At 44.3% G+C, this 20,726-nt stretch overlaps 1 protein-coding gene across 4 annotated transcripts in view; it reads left to right on the top strand.

Annotated features, from left to right (window-relative positions):
• The first annotated feature begins 6,036 nt into the window (after positions 1-6,036).
• The window catches only part of CRBN (cereblon), a 28,648-nt gene continuing 13,958 nt past the window's right edge, over positions 6,037-20,726 (top strand). The window contains exons 1-4 of one of the 4 annotated variants that reach the window (XM_083601978.1): positions 6,037-6,308; positions 18,418-18,530; positions 19,270-19,472; positions 19,696-19,845. In XM_083601978.1, the coding sequence (XP_083458104.1) occupies positions 6,242-6,308; positions 18,418-18,530; positions 19,270-19,472; positions 19,696-19,845 (533 nt within the window). In that variant the 5' untranslated portion in view covers positions 6,037-6,241. Of the gene's footprint in view, positions 6,309-7,386; positions 7,691-18,417; positions 18,531-19,269; positions 19,473-19,695; positions 19,846-20,726 lie in introns of those variants that run through there. The other 3 variants (XR_014544998.1, XM_083601979.1, XM_083601980.1) reach the window with 3 other exon arrangements.

Here is a 20,726-nt window from a genome sequence, read left to right as displayed (position 1 = left end):
GCATGCTACACCAAACCATAGCCTAGCTCAGCAGACCAGCAGAATGGTCAATGAGGACAAAGTAGCTTTGATCTCCTCTTTAGCAATCTGCACACTCATGCATCTGCACTAAGTCATGATTTGGCTTAGCGTGACATGCAAACCAGGTCAATGTCTTACAGAGCAATGTTATTTTGCCTGTCCTCACTGCTCATTTTATATGTCTGTTGAAGAAGGTTCTTAACTATGGAAGCTGATACTGAAGACTGATGCCACATAATTCTGTTATTCCACATCTGAAGTACACAGCAGTACAAGTATGTGAAGGACAGAATATAAAAAGCATCTATCCAACCCCTCCCTTCTTGTTGTAACTTCTTCCACCTTTGTTTGTCAAAGTAGTGACAGCTGAGATTGCCAAGTGCCAATGAGCACTGTAAAGAAGTATATGAAACGATTCAACCCTAAGACCTTTAAGATATAACATACCAGATTTCCTGGAAAATTCTGTGGAGGATTACAGCAAATACTAGGTAAGTAAAAACTCAATATGTCTTGGGATAATAGAATCTTTGGAACTAATCAATACCTTTCAGTCACATTGGCTCACAAGCTGACAGGAGAAGACATTTAATATCTTCCTTTCTTTATTATCCTATCTATATAATCACTCCACATTGAATCAATAATGATACAGAAAACAATGCAAGCTTTTAAAATGCAGAAAGCTTTGAAAGAAACCTGCTTCTTGCAGCTAGTATTACACTACACTATTCAAATCTGTTAGTAATGTTTACAATAACCTTGCAAGGTAAGTCAGTATTATCCATATATGGCAAACAAAAGTGGGCTAGATTGATGCAGAATTTAAGTTAGGGGCTTCCTGGTTCAGAGCTCAAACATTTTGTTCTTTTGCAAATCACTCATAGAGATTAAATATTCCTTCCTGGTGCCTTTTGAAAATGAGGTTTTCAGATACTAAAAAATAAATAAATCTACAGATAGTCTTTGGTGGTGGTTTGGTATTTCCATTTGACCCTTACCTGTGCCATCCACTTAGAACAAGCATTTCTCAGGTGAGGGATTAGCAATTTTGTTTTATATCATTTTGTTGTTGTATACAGTGTCTGCCAGACAACTCACTGATCTGTCAGTCCTGAGAATAGATTCTGTACAGATTTAAAAGCTTTCGATAAAAAGAACTTACTAATTTGAAGCAATAGCTACAACTGGATTGTAACTGTGACACATGAGTATTTCAACAGTACCCGTTCATAATTCGTAAAAATTAATAATAATCCAATTCCCTATGTGCTGCCCTCTTTCTTGTGATATATGAAAAGCATCAGGGAGTTTAGCCATCCAGCAGATCTTACATGCTAAGCTTCACCAATCAGAGTTGAGAATGAGAATCAATGTCCACCCATGGAAGGGACCATAGCTCAATGGTAGACCACTGTGCTTGGCATGCAAAGGGTCCTGGATTCAAGTGTCAAGTAGCGGGTGATGGGGAATGCTTGAGAGGTGGAGAGCCATGGCTACTCAAGAGTAGCCAATAGTGGGATAGAAAGGCAATTTCCCATCAAAGTCTCATTCTCCATCCCTGTTGGAAGACTTGTAGTCCTGTTCCCTCCCATCTCCTATCTTTATACCCCATCAGAACTATTTAACTCAATTTTATGCTCATTGTGAGTCCAGGTTCAGATTTCTGGTTTTTCATTCAGAGTTCCTAAATGTGCATATGGGGAATCAGTCATATGAGACAAGCTGGCATATCCATATATCACCATGCTGCATATCCCACTCATAAGAAAAGCCCTGTTTGATTAGGACCAAAGGCCTACATAGTCCAGAAACCTATTTCACACAGTGACCAACTAGATGCCTATTGGAGATTCACGAGGCAGACTTGAGGACAATAGCTCTTTCCCACTGCTGTTTCACAAAAACTGGTATTCAGAGGCTTGTTTCCTCTGATCCCAGAAATTGCATAGTAGTAGCCATTGATAGCCTGATTCTTTCATGGATTTGTCTAATTGCCCTTGAAAACCATGTTGGTTGCTGGCCATCATCACTCAAAGCACCTTGTATTCTCAACAATATTATATATTATTTCACAATAATATTTTCAGTGGCATGTAAAATTACAGACAAATTCATGGAGGAGAGGGCTATTGAAAGCTACTAGCTACAATGGCTAAGCTCAGCCTCCAAAGTTTGAAGCAGCAATGCTGGAAACCGCAGGAGGGGAGAGGGCTCCTGTGCTCGAATCCTGCTTGCTGGTTTCCCACAAGCATCTGGTCGGCCATTTTGACAACAGTAAGCTGGACTAGATGGGCCAGCAGGCTCTTGTGTTCTTAGAAGCTATACCTGTGACAGACTGCTTGCACATGCTTACTACCTCAAGAGCACATCAGGAGCCTGGACTGAAAGCTGACTCCCTTCCAAGCACAAGAGGGGTTCAAACTAGCTCTCCTCTCAAACTTTGTTTTGCCTCTTTTAAAAAGAAAATGTAGTCAACAGTTTGGAATGCTGTGACTTGTGGGAATGCATAGCAATAATTTAAATTAGTGTCTCTCTAGAATTGCATTGTTCATCTCTTTTGTAATTAGTTAGATTACAAACATGCCCGTCATCTAATATAGTCAAGAGGAGAAGCACTGGCAAATCTAGCAGCTTTGTTGCATGGTTCTCAGTCAGTCAGTAAAGCATCAGGGATTACCTTATGTCTGATATTGCAATCTGTTATGATTAGGTCTGTTTACTGTTGCAATTTGTTTCATGTTTGAACACATGCACATGTTCAAACTATTGATGCTAATTAGCCGTAGAGCATATTTTCTATGCGATGATTGCTGGATTTCTTACTAAATGAAAATGAGTGTTGAAAGAGTGTCTCAGTTTCATCTACTAAATGTCACTGTCCTCTTACTGAGATCCAAAATTCAGAAGATGATGGATACTAATCCCTGGTTGTAGTTGTAATAGAAAATACATTTTAAAACCTATTAATTAACATATGTTACCAAATTGATTGCTATAATTATGGGAGACTATGTTGAAGGAGTTTTGCGGGTGCACAGGGACAATCTGAATTCTGCTGCACTGTGGAATCACTCTCACAACAGGTGAGACCACCTAATATTAGGGACAGCAGCGATCATGTTCCCAAGTGAACTGCTATTACTAGAGAATATTCTCTTTTAGATGCCTGCTTTATTTCCTTCGGCCTCCTAAGATCCCCCTGAACATTTGGCTCAGGGGAATTATAGACTTGCAGAGTGGAAGAGACTATGAAGATCATTAGTCTACCTCTCCGCAATGCAGCAATCTTTCACCCAATGTGGGGCTCGAACCCACAACCATGAAATTAGGAGTCTCGTGCTGTACCAGCTGAGTCAGATCAGTGTCACAACAGAATGTCCCCAGTATGCATGAGGGATGGTATCACCACCCACAATGAATCTGTGGAGCAGTCTGCCCTTCTTGGGATTTCTAGCTAGTTGGGCTCTATGCCCTCTTTGGCAAACAAAGAGACACCACCTCCATCTCCACTGATCTTTCTACAGAGTTTTTATCTGGAAATATAACTGTATCTGACTGGATCTTTCCATTCCATCAGGTTTCTGTTGTGCCCACTATATTTTTGCTCTCTTCAACGGCATGTCTACTGCAACATTTATAAAAGTATTTATATGCTGCCAGTTATAACAATATAGCATGATGGTGTGCAGCAATATATAGAGTGAAATACAATAGTAGTAAGAAATAGACTCTTAAATGACTGAAAAATAAAAACATTTGAACAGTTACATAAGTCTGTCTACATGATAAGGTCTTCAAGAGACTACTGAGGTCAAAAGCGAGGGTACCTGTCAAATCTATGCTGGAAGAATGACACTAAATGCCCGACTTCCAGTGGAGGCTAGCTGGGCCTTTATAACACAGGGGTCAACTGGCAGTGGTCCTCTGGATAATCACAGCGAATGAGTTGGAATATACCATCCAAGTGCACCTCTGGTAATCAAATGGCTTTGCCCGCCTCTGTCATCGCTCAGCACCAGGAACCCAGCAATGTACTCTATTCTCTTGCATGTATACGTATGAATGCATTCATAAATTGGAGTGATCTGCAAATACCAATGCTCAGACGTCAAATCCAGGCTTACATCCACAGAGCAGTTAGCTGCTAAATATCTAGCTAATATTTGACTGGGCAGTTATGTGTGTAAAATGCTGATATATTTATTTGTGAGCCAACTCCCCCCACCCCACCCCACGCCTATTGATCTCTCTAGTACACAGAAAATGATGACACATTTTTTTCTTGGTGAGTTATTCTGGTCTATGTTATGTTAGAAAAGGGATGCAAAGCTAGCTTTCAAGTGACAAATGACACGGCAGGAAGGAAGGAAGGAAGACCCATATGTTTAGAAAACCAATGTGACAAGGCAGATGATATGCCTGTTACGATATGGATGCAATGCAGCTGCAAACTGCTAGCTTGAAAACATCACATGATGGAATGTTGGGACTGTTCCGTGGGAAACAGAGGGACAGTCAATTCACAGGGCAATGCACCGGAATTAGCTCAGAGTGTAATATGAGCTCTTCCTCTTGCTCTTGTACAGGAAGTCTTTGTCACTCGACTGCTGGAGCTTGAAGAGAGCAGTCATGTTTTCTGTAATGCTTCAAAGACAGAAATAAAAGCATGTAAATACGTTTCTGTCTATCTCCTTTTCCCTACCGGGAGTGCAGGAGGGAGGGGGTGTGTTCTTCGCACGCTGAGAAGAATCGCCTATCGAGACCTAGCCTGGATCTTGCTGGGGAATACAGCCAGGGAGGTCAACAGGAGACCAAGCCGGGTGCCCGGGAGTGTTGCCAGTTACTCCCGATATAGGCTTGATTTCTGACAATGCCTTCACTAATCTTCAACCTTTTTGGACCCAAGACCCACTTTTAACCCAAACATGCATTTGGGGACCCATTTCTTAATCTTTTACCAAATATTTGCATGGTGGTAGTGCTCCTGCAATATCTCATGGTGGGAAAATATGGTCTGAACTATTTTGAGTATCTGTAGCTAGAACATTAGTGGGGGGGGGGGCATCTATGCCATATACAGATTTCACCTTTGCCACCAGTAGTCCTTTAGTCCTCGGCTTACTATGCATGGAAATATAGAAAGCTGGTGTGCTGGAAATGCCTGTTCAGTCATCAGCTTCCTAAATAGCCACAGGCAAATCACATGCCTTTCACTCAGCCTCAGTTCTGCATCTTTAAAATGGGAGTCTTAACCTCACTGCAGCAATGGCCACATTCCCTTCTGGGGCGCATACCAGTGATGGGTGGGTGGAACTTGTAGATGTGGTCAGAACAATAAATGTGTCTCCTACACACAGTTGCACACCTTTCTCTATCTATCCTCCATTCAGGCAGTCAGAAAGCATTTATCAGAGTTCAAGGAAACATTTGCTAGCCACGCAAAAGCATCCAGGAGGGGCAGAAGTGGGTGTGGAATGAGAGCGCTGGGGTCAGAGTCGAGAGAACTGGAGGGCCACATTTGGCCCCTGGGCCTGAGCATCCCAACCCTGGCCTCACAGAGTGTCAGAGAGGATAATGAAATACGGTAGCTATTGAAGAAGCATGCTTCAGAAGCAACATAGGAAGTAATTGAACAATGTCACATTTAGGGTTTCTTCACTGTCCAACACCACCATCCCCAACACAAACACACTTGGCTTTTTATGAGTTCCAGGAATTTAGTGGGCAAACTAGGGGAAGTGCCTCCAACGCCAAAAGCGTCCCCGGTTGGGTTTCTGTCTGCGATGCAGTCTTGTAATGGCACAGAAGTAATACGGGGTGTGGGTGTGTAGCGAAGCACATTCCACAGACAGAAAAGAGTTATGGGATTCCCTATGGGTTTGGTGGCTCAAAAGCACCACTTCTTTAGATTTCTTTAGAAAGGAAAAGGCCGCGCAGTGCAATGTCGAAACGTCCTCAAGCGCCCTTTGTCTTTTTCATTTTGCATCCCCCCGGTTCCTATCGTAAGAGGGGAAGCGGGGATTGCCGTTTGGGAGCAATTTCTGCCAATGCCGTTGGGGAGCATTTCTGAGGAAGAAGCAGCAGCAAGGAAGGTGCAGCGCTCCCTCAGGCCGCTAGAAGCCGCTGCCGCCCCCGCCGGATTCGCAGCTCCCCTTGCAAGGGCCGCCTCCCTCCCTCCTCGCGGCGCCTTCCCAGGCTCCTCTCCGGGTAAACAGCGATGGCCGCAGACGAAGGAGGCGGAGAACAGGATAACAACATGGGGAACCACTTGCAGCTCATTCCCGGTAATGGTCGCTCCCGGCGCGCGGCGCGGGCGGGCCCCTCAAGGGTGGGCGGCGGGGGAGGCAGAAGGGCGTGCGAAGTCTCCCGAGGTATTTGGGGGGGGGGGCGGCGCCTAGTCCGTGGCAAAAAGAAACGGGGCGCTGCTGGGGGTGGGGGGAATAAGACTCGGGCAAGGTAAAAGCCACTGGCCCCGAAGGGCTTCCTGGAGGGGGAGTGGGGTGGGGTGAGGGGGCCGGGGGGTTGTGACAGTTGGGGTGTGTTTAAAGGGGTTTGTGGGGAAGAGAGGAAGGAAATAGGGGAGTGGGTGTATCGGAAGCAAAGGAATTGGGAAGGGGGGACTCTTAAGGAAATCGCAGCGCTAGGGCTTTTAGGAACTGGAGTTGCTTTGGGAGAAGGCAAGGCATGGGTGAGAGCTGGCAGTTTCAAGAATTGGGGGAGGGAAAAGGTGTGTGGTGTACTGGGGGTGGGGTGGGGAAGAGGTGGTGCCGAGACCCAGATAATGGTGGTGTACTGGAGCCCTTGGCGTAGGCTGTGGGTGCGGGGACAGGGACTGGGATGGGTGGCCTTAAGTTGGAAAAGTGGGGTGTGTCTGGAATAGGGCAAGAGAGGAGCTGACACAATCCAAAGGCAAGGAAGGGTGAGACTGGGTTGGGAGGAATTAGCATCCCGCTGCCATCTGCCTGCATAAAGCTGGAGGAGCATCTGGAACCACTCCTGTCTGCTCCTTAAGCAACACAGCAAACAGGTGGGCATATCTGTGGGTTTTTTTATCGCAGGAGGATGCAAGGACTTTTCCAGTTAGGTTTCTGCCTCTCTCCGGTGCCGCTAAAGGCATAGGAGTTGTGCCAGGGAACCGAGGCTGCAATCCTGGGTTCCAAAGGTGAGTGCGAAGATGGAGATGGTGACCTGAAGGAACCGAAAGGGGAAATTGCAAGTGTGGGCGCTGAGGCAAGGACCTGGGATGTTGTTGTGGACAGAAAAGGAAGGGTAGGGAATTGTGGCCTTGAGAGAGTATTGGAGCCTGGAACTTGAGGTAGGACAGAGAACTGAAGTGTTAAGGGAGGGTAGGGGAAATCTTCCAGGATCACAGATTAAGAAGAGTCTGGAGTAATAGTGAGGTATCATATTTTGGCGAGGAAACAATAAGGGCAGGAAGATGGATGAGTATCTGTGACATTGGGTGGCGAGGGATCTGGCGTTTGGAATGGAGTCAGGCGGGAAATATTTTATCACTGGGGCAGAAAGAGAATAAGCAACATGGTACTGGAAAGCTGGTGGTGGTGAGAACCAAGAACAAGAATAAGAATCAAAAGCAGCAGCCTGAGACATAGGCCATCAGGATTTAAGGAACTGGAACAAGGGGGGAAATGTGTATGGGCTTGTGGTAAGTATTCACAAATATGCTGCTACTATATAAACATTGTGCTGTATAGTAGTAACAGTGCAGACTTGTAAAGTAGGAGTATTAAAATTTGCTTTTCTTTGTCAAACAGTAGTCAGCCAAATGTCCCCAAGTGATTGTGATATCTGTCCCCTGTGTGTCACCAAGGGTATATGGGGTGTAAGGCTAAGAAGCAAACCTTACACAAAATCCATAGTGGAGTCCCTAAGATAGTTGGATGACACCTTGTATGCCTACTTTTGGCAACTCATGCAGCCAAGCTGGTGGCAGACATACTGTTCTGCTTTCCCCCATCAGTGAGGCTGAGTAGGGGGTCTTGTCATTTGGGTTGCCCAGGACCTCCACACACACTTCCCAGGCTTGCGCTCCAGGGAGGTCACTTCTGCGCTGCTATCACAATGATTTAACTTCACACTTGGAGGCGCACTCCATTTTCTCCCGAAACAGATGGATGCCGTTGATGTATCTCCAGCAGGCCACTCACTCTGAATTGTGAGGTGTTGTTTTAAGCTGCCATAACTAATCTCTGTGATGTTGTCAGTCAATGACCGAGAATCTAAATAGTCACAATATCCTGTGGCCAACTAGGACAGGATGCTGAAGTAAATGAACCTTTGTCACAGCAGGATGGTTCTTAAATTTTTATGAGGGACCTAAATAAAAATAATAAATTTTATTTATACCCCGCCCTCCCCAGCCAAGACCGGGCTCAGGGCGGCTAACAACCAATAATAAAAACAAGTTGATTGAAATACAGCTTAAAAAACAAGATTAAAATACATCATTAAAACAATTAAAACTAAAATGCAGCCTCATCACAGGAGGAGAAAGGAAAAAAGGAAGGGGGGGGGAATCAAACTGATTCTAGATAAGCTCACAAAAGTTATCAGCCTGCTAAGAAGCTAGTGACCTGCATTTTGACATGTACCATGGAGGAGAAGTATTGTCCTATTAGTTAGGATTCAGCAGCCCAACCTCCCCACCCCCATTGCATTGAAATCTATTTGTTCTTTTGTTTTTGCGTGCAGTTATGGGATAACCTCTTGGAACACTTTACATTTCCCCTTGAGTTTTCACCCTCCTACATAAATTGGAATCACAAATCTTGGCTACCTCACTGCTCCCCACTGAATTCAGATATTTTTGAAAAAGTTAAATAGCGCTGATTCTAGTACAGAGCCTGATGGTTTGGGAAGTGGCGGCAGCGAAGGAATATTTCTTTTAATAAATGCAAGTACTCATGGTACAGTCTTCATGTGACCATATTTTTTAATGTTTTAATATTTCAAAATGGCAGAATCTCTCTCCAGTTGGAAAATGCTATCAAAAGAAAGGCTTTTGGTGTAGGAAGAGAAACTGGATTGCTGTGTAGCATGGGGACTTTTGACGTTGGAAGAAAAAAACAATGTAGGCTTGTGTCTGAAGCAGCAAGACTGTGTGCTGCTATTTTGGAGAGAGGGAGATCTACAGCAGTAAGAAGTATGGTTACTCGCCTATTATTTCTGTAATAACTAGCACACAATTTTATGTGAAGTTGAGGGAAAGGCCCCTCACAATGCTAGGCCCTTTTTACGAGGTTAATGTTGTTTTCTCTTGGTAGTTCAGTAGCACTAACCATACCAGTTAACTATTCCCATGTAATGGAAGCAGCAGCAATGATAGTTTGCTTCAATGAACGTGTAGGAGATGGTGCGTGTATGCAGCCTCCAAAGAAAAAGAAGAGAAAATATGTTTAGATTCAAAATGGCACAGATGGGCCTGGAAATCTTTGCAATTTGCCTTGGTAAAGTGTCTCAGGCAGTAATGAATAAGTATTTGTGACATTGACTTAAGGGCCAACCCCAGAGCAGCCACCTTTTCTAGTTGGGCTTATCATGCATTATCAGGAATTTGCTTTGCTAAACGAGCAATTGTAACTACAGGGGGGGGGGGAGCCAACATAATTTATGCCAGTTTAAATTAAGCCAGTGGAATGTACGCCAGAGCCAAACTCCATCCAGGAGTGAGGCCACTGCTAGCTGAGCCAGTCCAAGCCTAGCACAAAGAAAACAAACCTTTAAAGGAGAGTTTGTCACACAGCACCATTTTCTGGTGTGAATACTGCCGGGTTGCTAGGTCATATAACTGAGCGGAACGGAGTTAGGCTCCAGCGTAAGTCTCCATCTTGCCAAGTCCTGCTGTATGCTCCTAGATTGTTCCTTTTGAAGGGCTTGCTCTGGCCTTGCCTGAGCAGGGATGAGGGATTTACACTAGCACATCTCTGGCTGTATTGGAGATCCACCAGATCCTAACTCACTCATCCCAGCAGATTTTGGGTTTGGATTGGCTTCTTGCATATTACAGCTACATTCTACTTTTCAGTATGGTTACATAGGTTCCCACTATCCAAACTCAGAGCAGACCCAGAGCTGCTTAGCTTTAGTATAATGGCAGACTGATGCACTTGCCCTGGTTCTTCAGTTTGAGCACTGATAAACAGTGATTCTTTCTCCCTTCTCCCAGATCTGCTTGCAAGGTCATTTAGCAATTAATTGATGAATGTTTTGCTGTCATGGCTATAGCTTCTTGAACAAGATGCTTAAAGGAGCAGACTAGTTAAATATGGATGGGATAGTGGCACAGGTGGTAGAGTCAATAAGGAGATCTTAGAAGGGCATCAGGAATGGGGGGAAAGATTGATGATATATGCTAAGGAGTGGTTCACAATAGTTTTTAAAATTACTATTTATCATTTACAAAGCACCCAAAATGTTCTAGGTACTATACAGTGGTACCTCGAGTTACAAACATTTTGGGTTACAAACTTCACTAACCTAGTAGTAGTACCTCGGGTTGAGAACTTTGCCCCAGGATGAGAACGGAGGCCCTATTAGCGAAAGCGTGCCTCAGGTTAAGAACGGTTTCGGGTTAAGAACGGACCTCCAGAGCGAATTAAGTTCGTAACCCGAGGTACCACTGTACAGAGATTTAAGAACAAGAGTCCTGGCCTGCGGACTTTCACTTTAATAGATTCAGTAAAAAAGGAATAGGGAGGGAAAGAGAAACAAGAAAATGAATACTGTATGCTGTTTCTTGAAGTTAAGTTACATAATTGTTCTTCTAGTGACCAGCTGAAATGGCTGCTGAGGAGATTGTTCTGTGAGGAAAGAGAAAGTGTCATATGAGCCAAAGAGGTGCCATAAATTTGGCTGTGATGAATACAGGGTTTTCTGTAGTCAATATAAATTTTGATTCTGTTAAAAAACAAAGCCATAAACAACTAAAAGCCCAAATTGTTTAAAATATGTCTGTAGCAGGCCATATATATTTTATCTGAATGTCTTTCCGTTGGATGTGCTGTAGTGGTAAGAGAAGGTAGCTTAGGGTAACAATTACTGGTTTACTTTGATAAGAGAAGACTCAAAGGACTATCTACCTTAGATCTGTGTTCCATTTACTAATCCTTTAAAATTATATGTGCACAATTTTGTGGTCATAAGACTGGTGGTTCTGTCACCCGAAGCAATTCAATTCAGGCAGCCTCTGTTAGGAGGGCAGAGCTGAATTTCTGCGTGTTTCAAACTGAAAAATAAGAAAAGGGGAAAAATTCTGGCCACTTCTAATTGGAAAAAATAAACCATTATCTCTTTTCTTTTTGTGGAGATTAGTAGAAAACTACTCTTTGACACTCACACTCTGTCATCTGCAACAGGGATGGGGCTAGCTACTGACCATAGGTTATTTGCTGTTTTGCAGGGCCTACCAGATTTCACCTGAACACTGTACCCTATTTACCCCATTTGTACAATGTCATACCATGTAGAGGGGTGACAGCTGGGTCTTTTTGATGATGCCTCAATTATAAGCATCTGCTCACCTCAGACTTTATATTTTTCATTTTTGTTTAAGGAGTTTTTACTTCGCCACACGTTATTGATCATTAGCAGTAAAGTAAGCATTTCCATTTTTTTAAAAAAAAATCAGGACAAGTCTAACTGCCTTCTGCTAAGTTTTTTGGCATGCATAATTAGTTATGAGGTGTCAAGCACAGTCAGATTCAATACATAGTTCACAATAAAATTATTTTCTTCATTGGGTTTAGGTTAGAAATCAAAACGATGCCTTGCTTATTAAGAACAGAATGATTCCTTATTACGTGATAAAAACAAGTTAGCAATAGTAGTATATTATTCTGTTGAATGAGTCACATTTCCTGAAAAGCTTTCACTTGGAATATACTTCAGAGAGGAAATGAACAAGGTGAGCAGCTGGGCATATTGGGATGGTTGCAAGAAAGTAAAGGTGGAAAGGAAATGAAGGGAGAAAACAGCATACTTTGCTTAGCCGTATGCAATAGGCTGGTTGCATGGATACTCTGGTAGGTGTTATCCTTAAAGAATGAAACTGAAAGAGGAAAGATTGTGACTAAACCTGTTTTTCCAGCTGTTTTCTTATAATACCTTGGCTGCAAGTTAATATGTAGAATTGATATTAATAAGACTTCTTAGTATTAGTCTAGTGTTCAGGGAGGAATGCTCAGTTTACATACTATTTGCATATGGAAAAATGGATTGCTTTTGCATAAAACCGTGGCAAGGAGTAAAGTCAACTAGGCTTTCTGTTCAGTATGTAATTTGACTTTATTTCTTGAACCATTTGTATTGAGCAGTTAGACTATTTTTGGCTACTGGCACCCTTGGCATGGTGAACTTTGCTTTTCTCCTGCTCTCTGCTTATAGTGCAACTTAATTTGGAAGTTGGGTAATCATCTCTATAGATTTTGTTGCACTATCATCAGAGAGCAGGAAGAAAGCAAACTTCATCATGCCATGGATGCCAGTAGCCAAACAAAGTTTAATAGATAACATGGGAGATTCAGCCTTAGAGCAGATGATTTAATTAGAGCAGTAGTACCAGCGTTTTGGGATCTACTATCTGTGACCTGGGATCCACTTTTAAGCCCAACCAAATGCAAGAGGTTGTTTAGCTGTTTTTCAATACAGTACATTTCTGTTCTTGCCTAAAACACACACAAGAGTTTTGACAGTTTTGCTGGTTCTACCTGAGGTTGGTACATAACCCACTGCTATGAACCTTCAGGACCTTTCTCCAACCATTCAGTATGCTGTCCTGTGTTGTAGAAATGTACAATCAAAGACTGTGACTGTGCCCTTTCTGTAAAACTGTGACTCTCAAAAGTGTCAGACTCATAATTACTGTTCCCCAGTTATCAAAAGGAGAACTTCAGTATCACAAGACTATTGACAAATGAACTTCTTAATCCATATCCTGCAAAATATAAATGTTTCAAATATAAATAAAATATGTTGTTTTGCACAACAGCAAACCATACTGTACTGTGTTACCTGAAACACTAACAAATTGGTCGTGGCATAAGCCTCTGTGGTGAACACTTATTTTTTGCTGCAACATTTAACACAGCTATCCCTCTGGAAATTATTTTGGATGTTTACCTTGATTTACTATATCTTAAAATATGTGTGTAATTTCACTTCCATCTTAAGATGATAGAAGGCAAGATGTGTGGTGTCTTCTTGCATCTGAGAAAGATAGGCTAAAGTGATGGTTTTTTTCCATTGTGCCACTGCAGTAAGATGAGTCATCGCTCTTCACAGGCTTTAGGCTCTTTCAGCCAAAATGCAGCACAGTTAGGCTGCCACTTCTTTTCGTGTTAAAATAAGTGAAAATGAGAAACAGAAGAGCGCTTAGCATGAGGTGGTCTTGAGAATGAAACACGACCTCATGCTAAAAGTAAATGGCAGCACATTTTAAAGGTTGCATCAAGCTTCAAAGGAAAGCTTTACAATGGAATGTAGATAAAATCGCCTTCTGCAAATGGGCCTTTAAAAAAAATTATTGAAAAGTGACATAACCTGATAAACTATTTATGAAATTTGAAAATTGGTGATGAGCTACTCTGTGTTCAAACAGCATAGAAAATATGAGACCAGCATTTTAAGATTTCAGAAGCAATCTTAAGTACAGTGGTACCTCGGTCACATACGCTTCAGGTTACATACGCTTCAGGTTACAGACTCCGCTAACCCAGAAATATTGCTTCAGGTTAAGAACTTTGCTTCAGGATGAGAACAGAAATTGTTCTCCGGCGGCGCGGCAGCAGCAGGAGGCCCCATTAGCTAAAGTGGTGCTTCAGGTTAAGAACAGTTTCAGGTTAAGTACGGACCTCCGGAACGAATTAAGTACTTAACCCGAGGTACCACTGTATGTGCCTATAGTTGCTTCTGCAACAGCAGTGCAGGGAAAGAAGTGTCGTTTTGACTGTCTTAAAATTTCAACACAGTAAATTTTAATTTACCTTGTGTGTTGAATGTGTCATGGTATGCCAATACTGTTCATATTGATCAAATGGTGTAGGAATGTCATGGCAAGATGGAATCATTCATCATCCTCGTGGTCTAGATCAAGGTTAGCTAATGTGGTGTCCCTTATATATTGTTGGACTTCCTGCATCACCTATAGTCAGGGATGATAGGAGTTTCAATCCAGCATTATCCGGACATTACCATATTGACTACCCTTGATCCTAGGCATCTCTTGGAGTTTGGGGGCTGAGCTGTGCTCACCATGGTGACTTGTAGCGTGGCCTACATTCTGGAGAGTAATGATTGCTGTTTCAGTAGGGTGGACCTACGTTTTATGATGCAGCTTTCTACAGCTTAGTCAAAAAATGCCGCCCATGTTTTATGATACACTCCTACTGCTCCACACTGTGCTTCACTCTCCATCTGGCCTTGTACTATTATGGACTGTAGTTTTTGTAAAATAATTTGCCTGTTCACCTAACAGCTGAGCAGCTGTGTATTTTTAAATGTAATTGTGTGGAGGGATTGTTTCCTTCAGGTTAATTTGCCATAACCCAGGGGATTAGAATGGAGTTAGCAACATGAATCACAACTAAACAAGCCCTTTAAATTAAATTCTGGCCAAAGAAGAAAGATTTATTTTTTTTCAGTTTGTCTTCCCATCATCTGATGTATGGTTGATGGGCAGAAAGGGATGTTAGAATGCTCTGCCTAAGAAAGTGTGCGATGGAATCGCCATGAGTAGAGGAGGCTCCCTGGGGCTCCAGATCTTTGCCATCAGATTAATTGAAGGTGGTAATGATGACATAGTGGAGAGGTTTGGCAGCACACCTGTGTCTCCATGTTTACCCGTTAGTAGAACTAACACCAGAAGTGGGTTAGAGAGCTAGTATGGAGAGGAAAAATGTTAATGCATCCTACTGATAAAGTTTAGAGGCTACAAATCAGGTGCAAAGATTATGGTTTACGTTATCTATGGTATTGTGGGTATTCTGTTTGCTGTTTTTGTTTTTTTTTAAAAAAGGGACATACAATTACAGGAAACACTGGGAATGTTTGCTAAAGTGGCATTAGAATATTAAAGAAGCATGAAAAGATGCAAATCATCATAGATTTCTGCTCTACAATAATTCATGAATGGGTGTGAGTGCCTTGACTACTCAGCTAGAGCTAGCCCAAGACTGCCGTCCAAACTAGATGTGCTTGTTATAATGCAGTTTGGCATTTCATAGCTACGTTTTGTTTAACAAATAGGTCAACTGGATATTCTGATTGGACCATGATGGAAGCAAATGATTAAATCCTCTCCAAACCACCACCCACAGGCAACATTCCAAATCCTGTATGCCCCTTGTGCCAGCAACATGTTAAACAAAGAACAGTCGTACAAAACTAAACTGCACAATAAAAGTCATGTCTAGTTTGGCCCAGAACAACTTTCCATATCCATCTTATTCACCTGATTTGGCACTCTGATTTTTTATCAGAATCTCAAAAAACTAAGCTGCATGGTTAGCATTTTTCTAAGGGAGGTACCGTAAAAACTAAAGTGGTGTGGTTAATAAAGTACCATTACAACAAAGTGATTTTGAAAGTGATATATTGCTGTGAGAAATGTCTAATTTGTTTTAGGAGTCCAGTTGCTACCCCTCCCAGTTTGGTATCACCTGCAAATTGGATGAGCATCCCCTCAATTCCTTCATCGTTTATAAAGACTTTGAACAACAGGCCTAGGAAAGAACCTTGGGGCATTCCACTTGTCCGTTTTCTCCGGGGTGATGAGAAACCATTAGTGATCACTCTTTGGGTTTGGTTAGTCAGCCAGCTGCAACTCTACCTAACAGTAATTTCATCCAGCCCACATTTTACCACCTTCTTCAAAAATATCACTGGTGACTTTGTCACAAGCCTTTTGCATATTAGCCTTTTGAGTCTGTCATGCAGAGATCCATATTGTTTTTGTAGAGCTCAGTACATAGAGCTTCTGTTCTGTTTTGTGGGTTGGATGCAGACTTTTCTCTCACTGTTTGCTGAAGAAACCAGGATCCTATGGGCTTCCAGTGGATGGAGGAAGCTCAGTGATTTTCTCTAATCCTTTCTTCCCCCCACTACCACTTGCCTCACTTCTGCAAAGGGTTTCCCAACCCTCTAGAACAGTTTTTGTGGACACGGAGGGAAGAGGACCCTAAGGGACCATATATCCCAATGGGAAAGCATATACCGTATTTTTCGCACCATAGGACGCACTTTTTCCCTCCTAAAAAGCAAGGGAAAATGTGTGTGCGTCCTATGGAGCGAATGCAGGCTTTCACTGAAGCCTGGAGAGCGAGAGGGGTCGGTGCGCACCGACCCCTCTCGCTCTCCAGGCTTCAGGAAGCTATCCGCTAGCCATGGGAGACCCAGCTCTCCCACGGCTAGCGGAGTGCTGCATTAATCCCGAAGCTTGGGGCGTGCGGAGCTCAGCGCGCCCCAAGCTTCTGGGTGCCGGCAAGGTCTCCGCTAGCCGTCTAGCGGAGACCTTGCCGGCACCCAGAAGCTTGGGGCACGCTGAGCTCCGCACGCCCCAAACTTCGGGATTAGCGCAGCGCTCCGCTAGCCGTGTCTAGGCTGCGGATGGTAGCCTGCTTCCCGGAGCGTTGGGCGCCCTGAAAGCAGAGCGCCCGGCGCTTCGGGAACATATCCGCAGCCTAGGCAGCCCTGCGGGAGGTCCCGCAGGGCTGTCTAGGCTGCGGATAGCAGCCTGCTTCCCGGAGCGTCGGGCGCCCTGAAAGCAGAGCGCCCGGCGCTTCGGGAACACATCCGCAGCGTGGGGAGCCTTGCAGGAGTTCCCCGCAGGGCTCCCCACGCTGCGGATAGCAGCCTGCCGCCCGGCGGGTGGGGCGCCCTGAAGCAGAGCGCCCCTCGCGCCAGGCAGACATCCGCAGCATGCGGAGCCCTGCAGGAGTTCCCCACAGGGCTCCCCACGCTGCGGATAGCAGCCAGCCGCCCGGCGGGTGGGGCGCCCTGAAGCAGAGCGCCCCTCGCGCCAGGCAGGCATCTGCAGCGTGGGGAGCCCTGCAGGAGTTCCCCGCAAGGCTCCCCAAGCTGCGGATAGCAGCCTGCCGCCCGGCGGGTGGGGCGCCCTGAAGCAGAGCGCCCCTCGCGCCAGGCAGACATCTGCAGCGTGGGGAGCCCTGCAGGAGTTCCCCGCAAGGCTCCCCAAGCTGCGGATAGCAGCCTGCCGCCCGGCGGGTGGGGCGCCCTGAAGCAGAGCGCCCCTCGCGCCAGGCAGACACCCGCAGCGTGGGGAGCCCTGCAGGAGTTCCCCGCAAGGCTCCCCAAGCTGCGGATAGCAGCCTGCCGCCCGGCGGGTGGGGCGCCCTGAAGCAGAGCGCCCCTCGCACCAGGCAGACATCTGCAGCGTGGGGAGCCCTGCAGGAGTTCCCCGCAAGGCTCCCCAAGCTGCGGATAGCAGCCTGCCGCCCGGCGGGTGGGGCGCCCTGAAGCAGAGCGCCCCTCGCGCCAGGCAGACACCCGCAGCGTGGGGAGCCCTGCAGGAGTTCCCCGCAAGGCTCCCCAAGCTGCGGATAGCAGCCTGCCGCCCGGCGGGCGGGGCGCCCTGAATCAGAGCGCCCCTCACGCTGGGCAGACATCTGCAGCGTGGGGAGCCCTGCAGGAGTTCCCCGCAAGGCTCCCCAAGCTGCGGATAGCAGCCTGCTGCCTGGCGGGTGGGGCGCCCTGAAGCAGAGCGCCCCTCACGCTGGGCAGACACCCGCAGCGTGGGGAGCCCTGCAGGAGTTCCCCGCAAGGCTCCCCAAGCTGCGGATAGCAGCCTGCTGCCTGGCGGGTGGGGCGCCCTGAAGCAGAGCGCCCCGCGCGCCAGGCAGACATCAGCCAGCCCCACAAGCTCGGGGGACAGCAGGGAGGCGCAGCGCCACCATCCCGCTGTTCCTCGACCTGGTTCGGTTTCCCTGACCTGCTTTTGGGGGGGAAATAAAGGGAAATTTTTTTTCCTTTATTTCCCCCCCAAAAAACTAGGTGCGTCCTATGGGACGGAGCGTCCTATGGTGCGAAAAATACGGTATTTTATGTGCACAAGAAAGTATTGTAGATTAATTCCTGGGCATTTTATTTAACAAAACTTGAAAAGACATTTATTTAAGTTGGACACTTGTTTCTAGGTAGTGTAAATGATATTTGACTAGTCCATACTGGATAAGGCAACTGCTTATATTCTCCTAAAATAAATAATTTGTCACAGTACATTGCAAGTGATGGACTTTTGCCATCATTTTTTCGGAAATATTTCCCTGATATCAACTATCTTAGGCAATTTAATACTTGTGGTACTTAATTTTTCTGACAACTTGTTTTTTGTTTTTTAAAAAACTTCCTTGGACTTCTTAGCAGAGAGTGAGGAAGAAGATGACGTTGACATGGAAGTGGAAGATCAAGACAGCAAGGAGACTGAAAAGCCAAACATCATTAATTTTGATACTAGCCTGCCAACTTCACATGTGGTATGTGTGTCATAGTGTTGCTCTTTCCTCAGCATCTGTGTTCCATGTTGGAAATTTAAGAGCCCTGGGGACTATGTATATGGAACCATCAAAAACCATCTTCCACTCCCAAGGAGATTTTACTTTTTCCTGTGACTTCCAGTTTTATCTCATGGTAGTAGCAAGAAAGTGAACCTAAATCCAGTCATGTTCTCCTACTAGAGCAACTTTTTGCCTCATCCTATTATGGAAAAATCTCTTCTTATAGGGCTGTGCACTAACTTCCAGTTAGCACTATAGTCACATTGGCTAGTATGCAGGGGTTTAGTTCCAATGGTTGCACATAGCCAAAATTACCTTTTCCTTAGCCGGCAAGGGGAAGGAGACTTCCCTGTGTTTCCACTGCCTCTTACTTCATATGCCAGCGACCACCAGGCAGAAGGGAGGGAGGCTGAGAGACACAAAGGCAGAAGAAAAAGGCTGGAATGGATCTGGAACAGAGGTGCAGCCAAGCACATATGATTGAAATTGCATATGTTAAATATGTAGAAGATGAGGCTCAATTGTACTGCAAGCATGGGTTAGGGTTAGGGTTAGGGTTAGGGGCAATTTTTGTTTTTCTTAGGGTTCCGTAGATCTAGTCCATTCATCCCAAAGCTCTGTTGTCTTTAATTTTTGCGTTTATAAACTGTGAACGATTCCAAGAACCCTCCCACTGAATTGTGACTTCTAACTGCTTTTTATTTCTTATTTTGGAAAGTATTTAGGATCTGATATGGAAGAGTTTCATGGAAGGACTGTCCATGATGATGACAGTTGTCAGACTATTCCAGTCTTACCCCATCTGATGGTAATGTTGATTCCTGGACAAACACTGCCTCTTCAGCTCTTTAGTCCCCAAGAGGTTAGCATGGTGCGGAATTTAATACAGAAAGACAGAACCTTTGCTGTTCTTGCATACAGGTAAATTAGTAAATAGAGTTGCAGTTATGTGAAATTTATGCCATATCTGTAATGGAGAATGTTATGGACTATTGCATTGTTGTTTCGTGTTGTTACACTCATTGCCTGCAAATCCAGAGCAGCTTGGGGGCTGAGGGGGAAACTGAAGATTCCTGATGAAGAGGTAATTCTGAAACAAGCTTACAGTAGCTTTTCCTAATATGTTGGTTTTTCTTCTTCTTAGCAACGTACTTGAAAGAGAAGCACATTTTGGAACGACAGCAGAAATTTATGCCTATCGAGAAGCACAAGAGTATGGAATTGAAACAGTCAAAGTAAAAGCAGTGGGAAGGCAAAGGTTTAAGGTTCTTGAAATAAGGACTCAATCAGATGGGTAAGGAAATGAGGAGTATGTGGCAATGTTGAACAGGGGAGCCTGTTTATATCCGGCAAAATTTTACAATCTTGCCAGTCTTAAATTTTCTCAAAATTCTCTCTTCATAGTTCGGTGTTGCTTAGAGAAATAGGTGGGATAATTAATTTTAATTAATTTTTATAATGAAATGTTTTTAGAATGTTGCACTATTTTATTGTTGTTAGCCGCCCTGAGCCCGGCTTCGGCTGGGGAGGGCGGGATATAAATAAAATTTATTATTATTAGTAGTAGTATTAATATATCTAAGTAACGAGTAATAATACCTTTTGTGTGTACAGGTGTATGGTATGAAGCCACTTCTCTGCCATGTAAATATGATTTTGGCGGTGTCATACTGTGAACTAATCCAGGGTGTTTGATGGTGTGCTACATAAATGCGCACCTTTAAAATTATGGATTAGGTCTTTATGAAGCAGTGCATTTATTCTCTTCAGCAGTTCTGAAAACTATCGCTACTTTTGTGGCACAACTGATATTTATTACTCCCTTTGTCCCTCAGCATCACAGACCTAGCAGAGGATGAACAATAATAAAATATTTATGTTGAATAGATAATGACTCCTTTACAGCAAACAGCATCATAAATAGCAATAGTTAATGCAGAAGTAACATTTAAAACTGTCTTTAACTTTTAAAAAAGAAACTCCTAAATAAAGTTCTTCCAATTCTAAGATTATTATTTTTTAATTAAATTTCCATACCTCCATTCTTACGAAGATCACAGGGCACTTTACAATATATATAAACCCAACAGTTTAAAAGGCCATAGATTGTTCAATTAGCCAAAGGCCTGGGAGAAGAGGAATATTTTTGCCTGGCCAACTATGCAGAAGGTTGGG

Source organism: Podarcis filfolensis, assembly GCF_964270895.1.
Source record: "Podarcis filfolensis genome assembly, chromosome: 2".
Classification (NCBI taxonomy): domain Eukaryota; kingdom Metazoa; phylum Chordata; class Lepidosauria; order Squamata; family Lacertidae; genus Podarcis; species Podarcis filfolensis.
The sequence above is the reverse complement of the archived record's forward strand: the minus strand, read 5'-3'. Positions and strand labels throughout refer to the sequence as shown.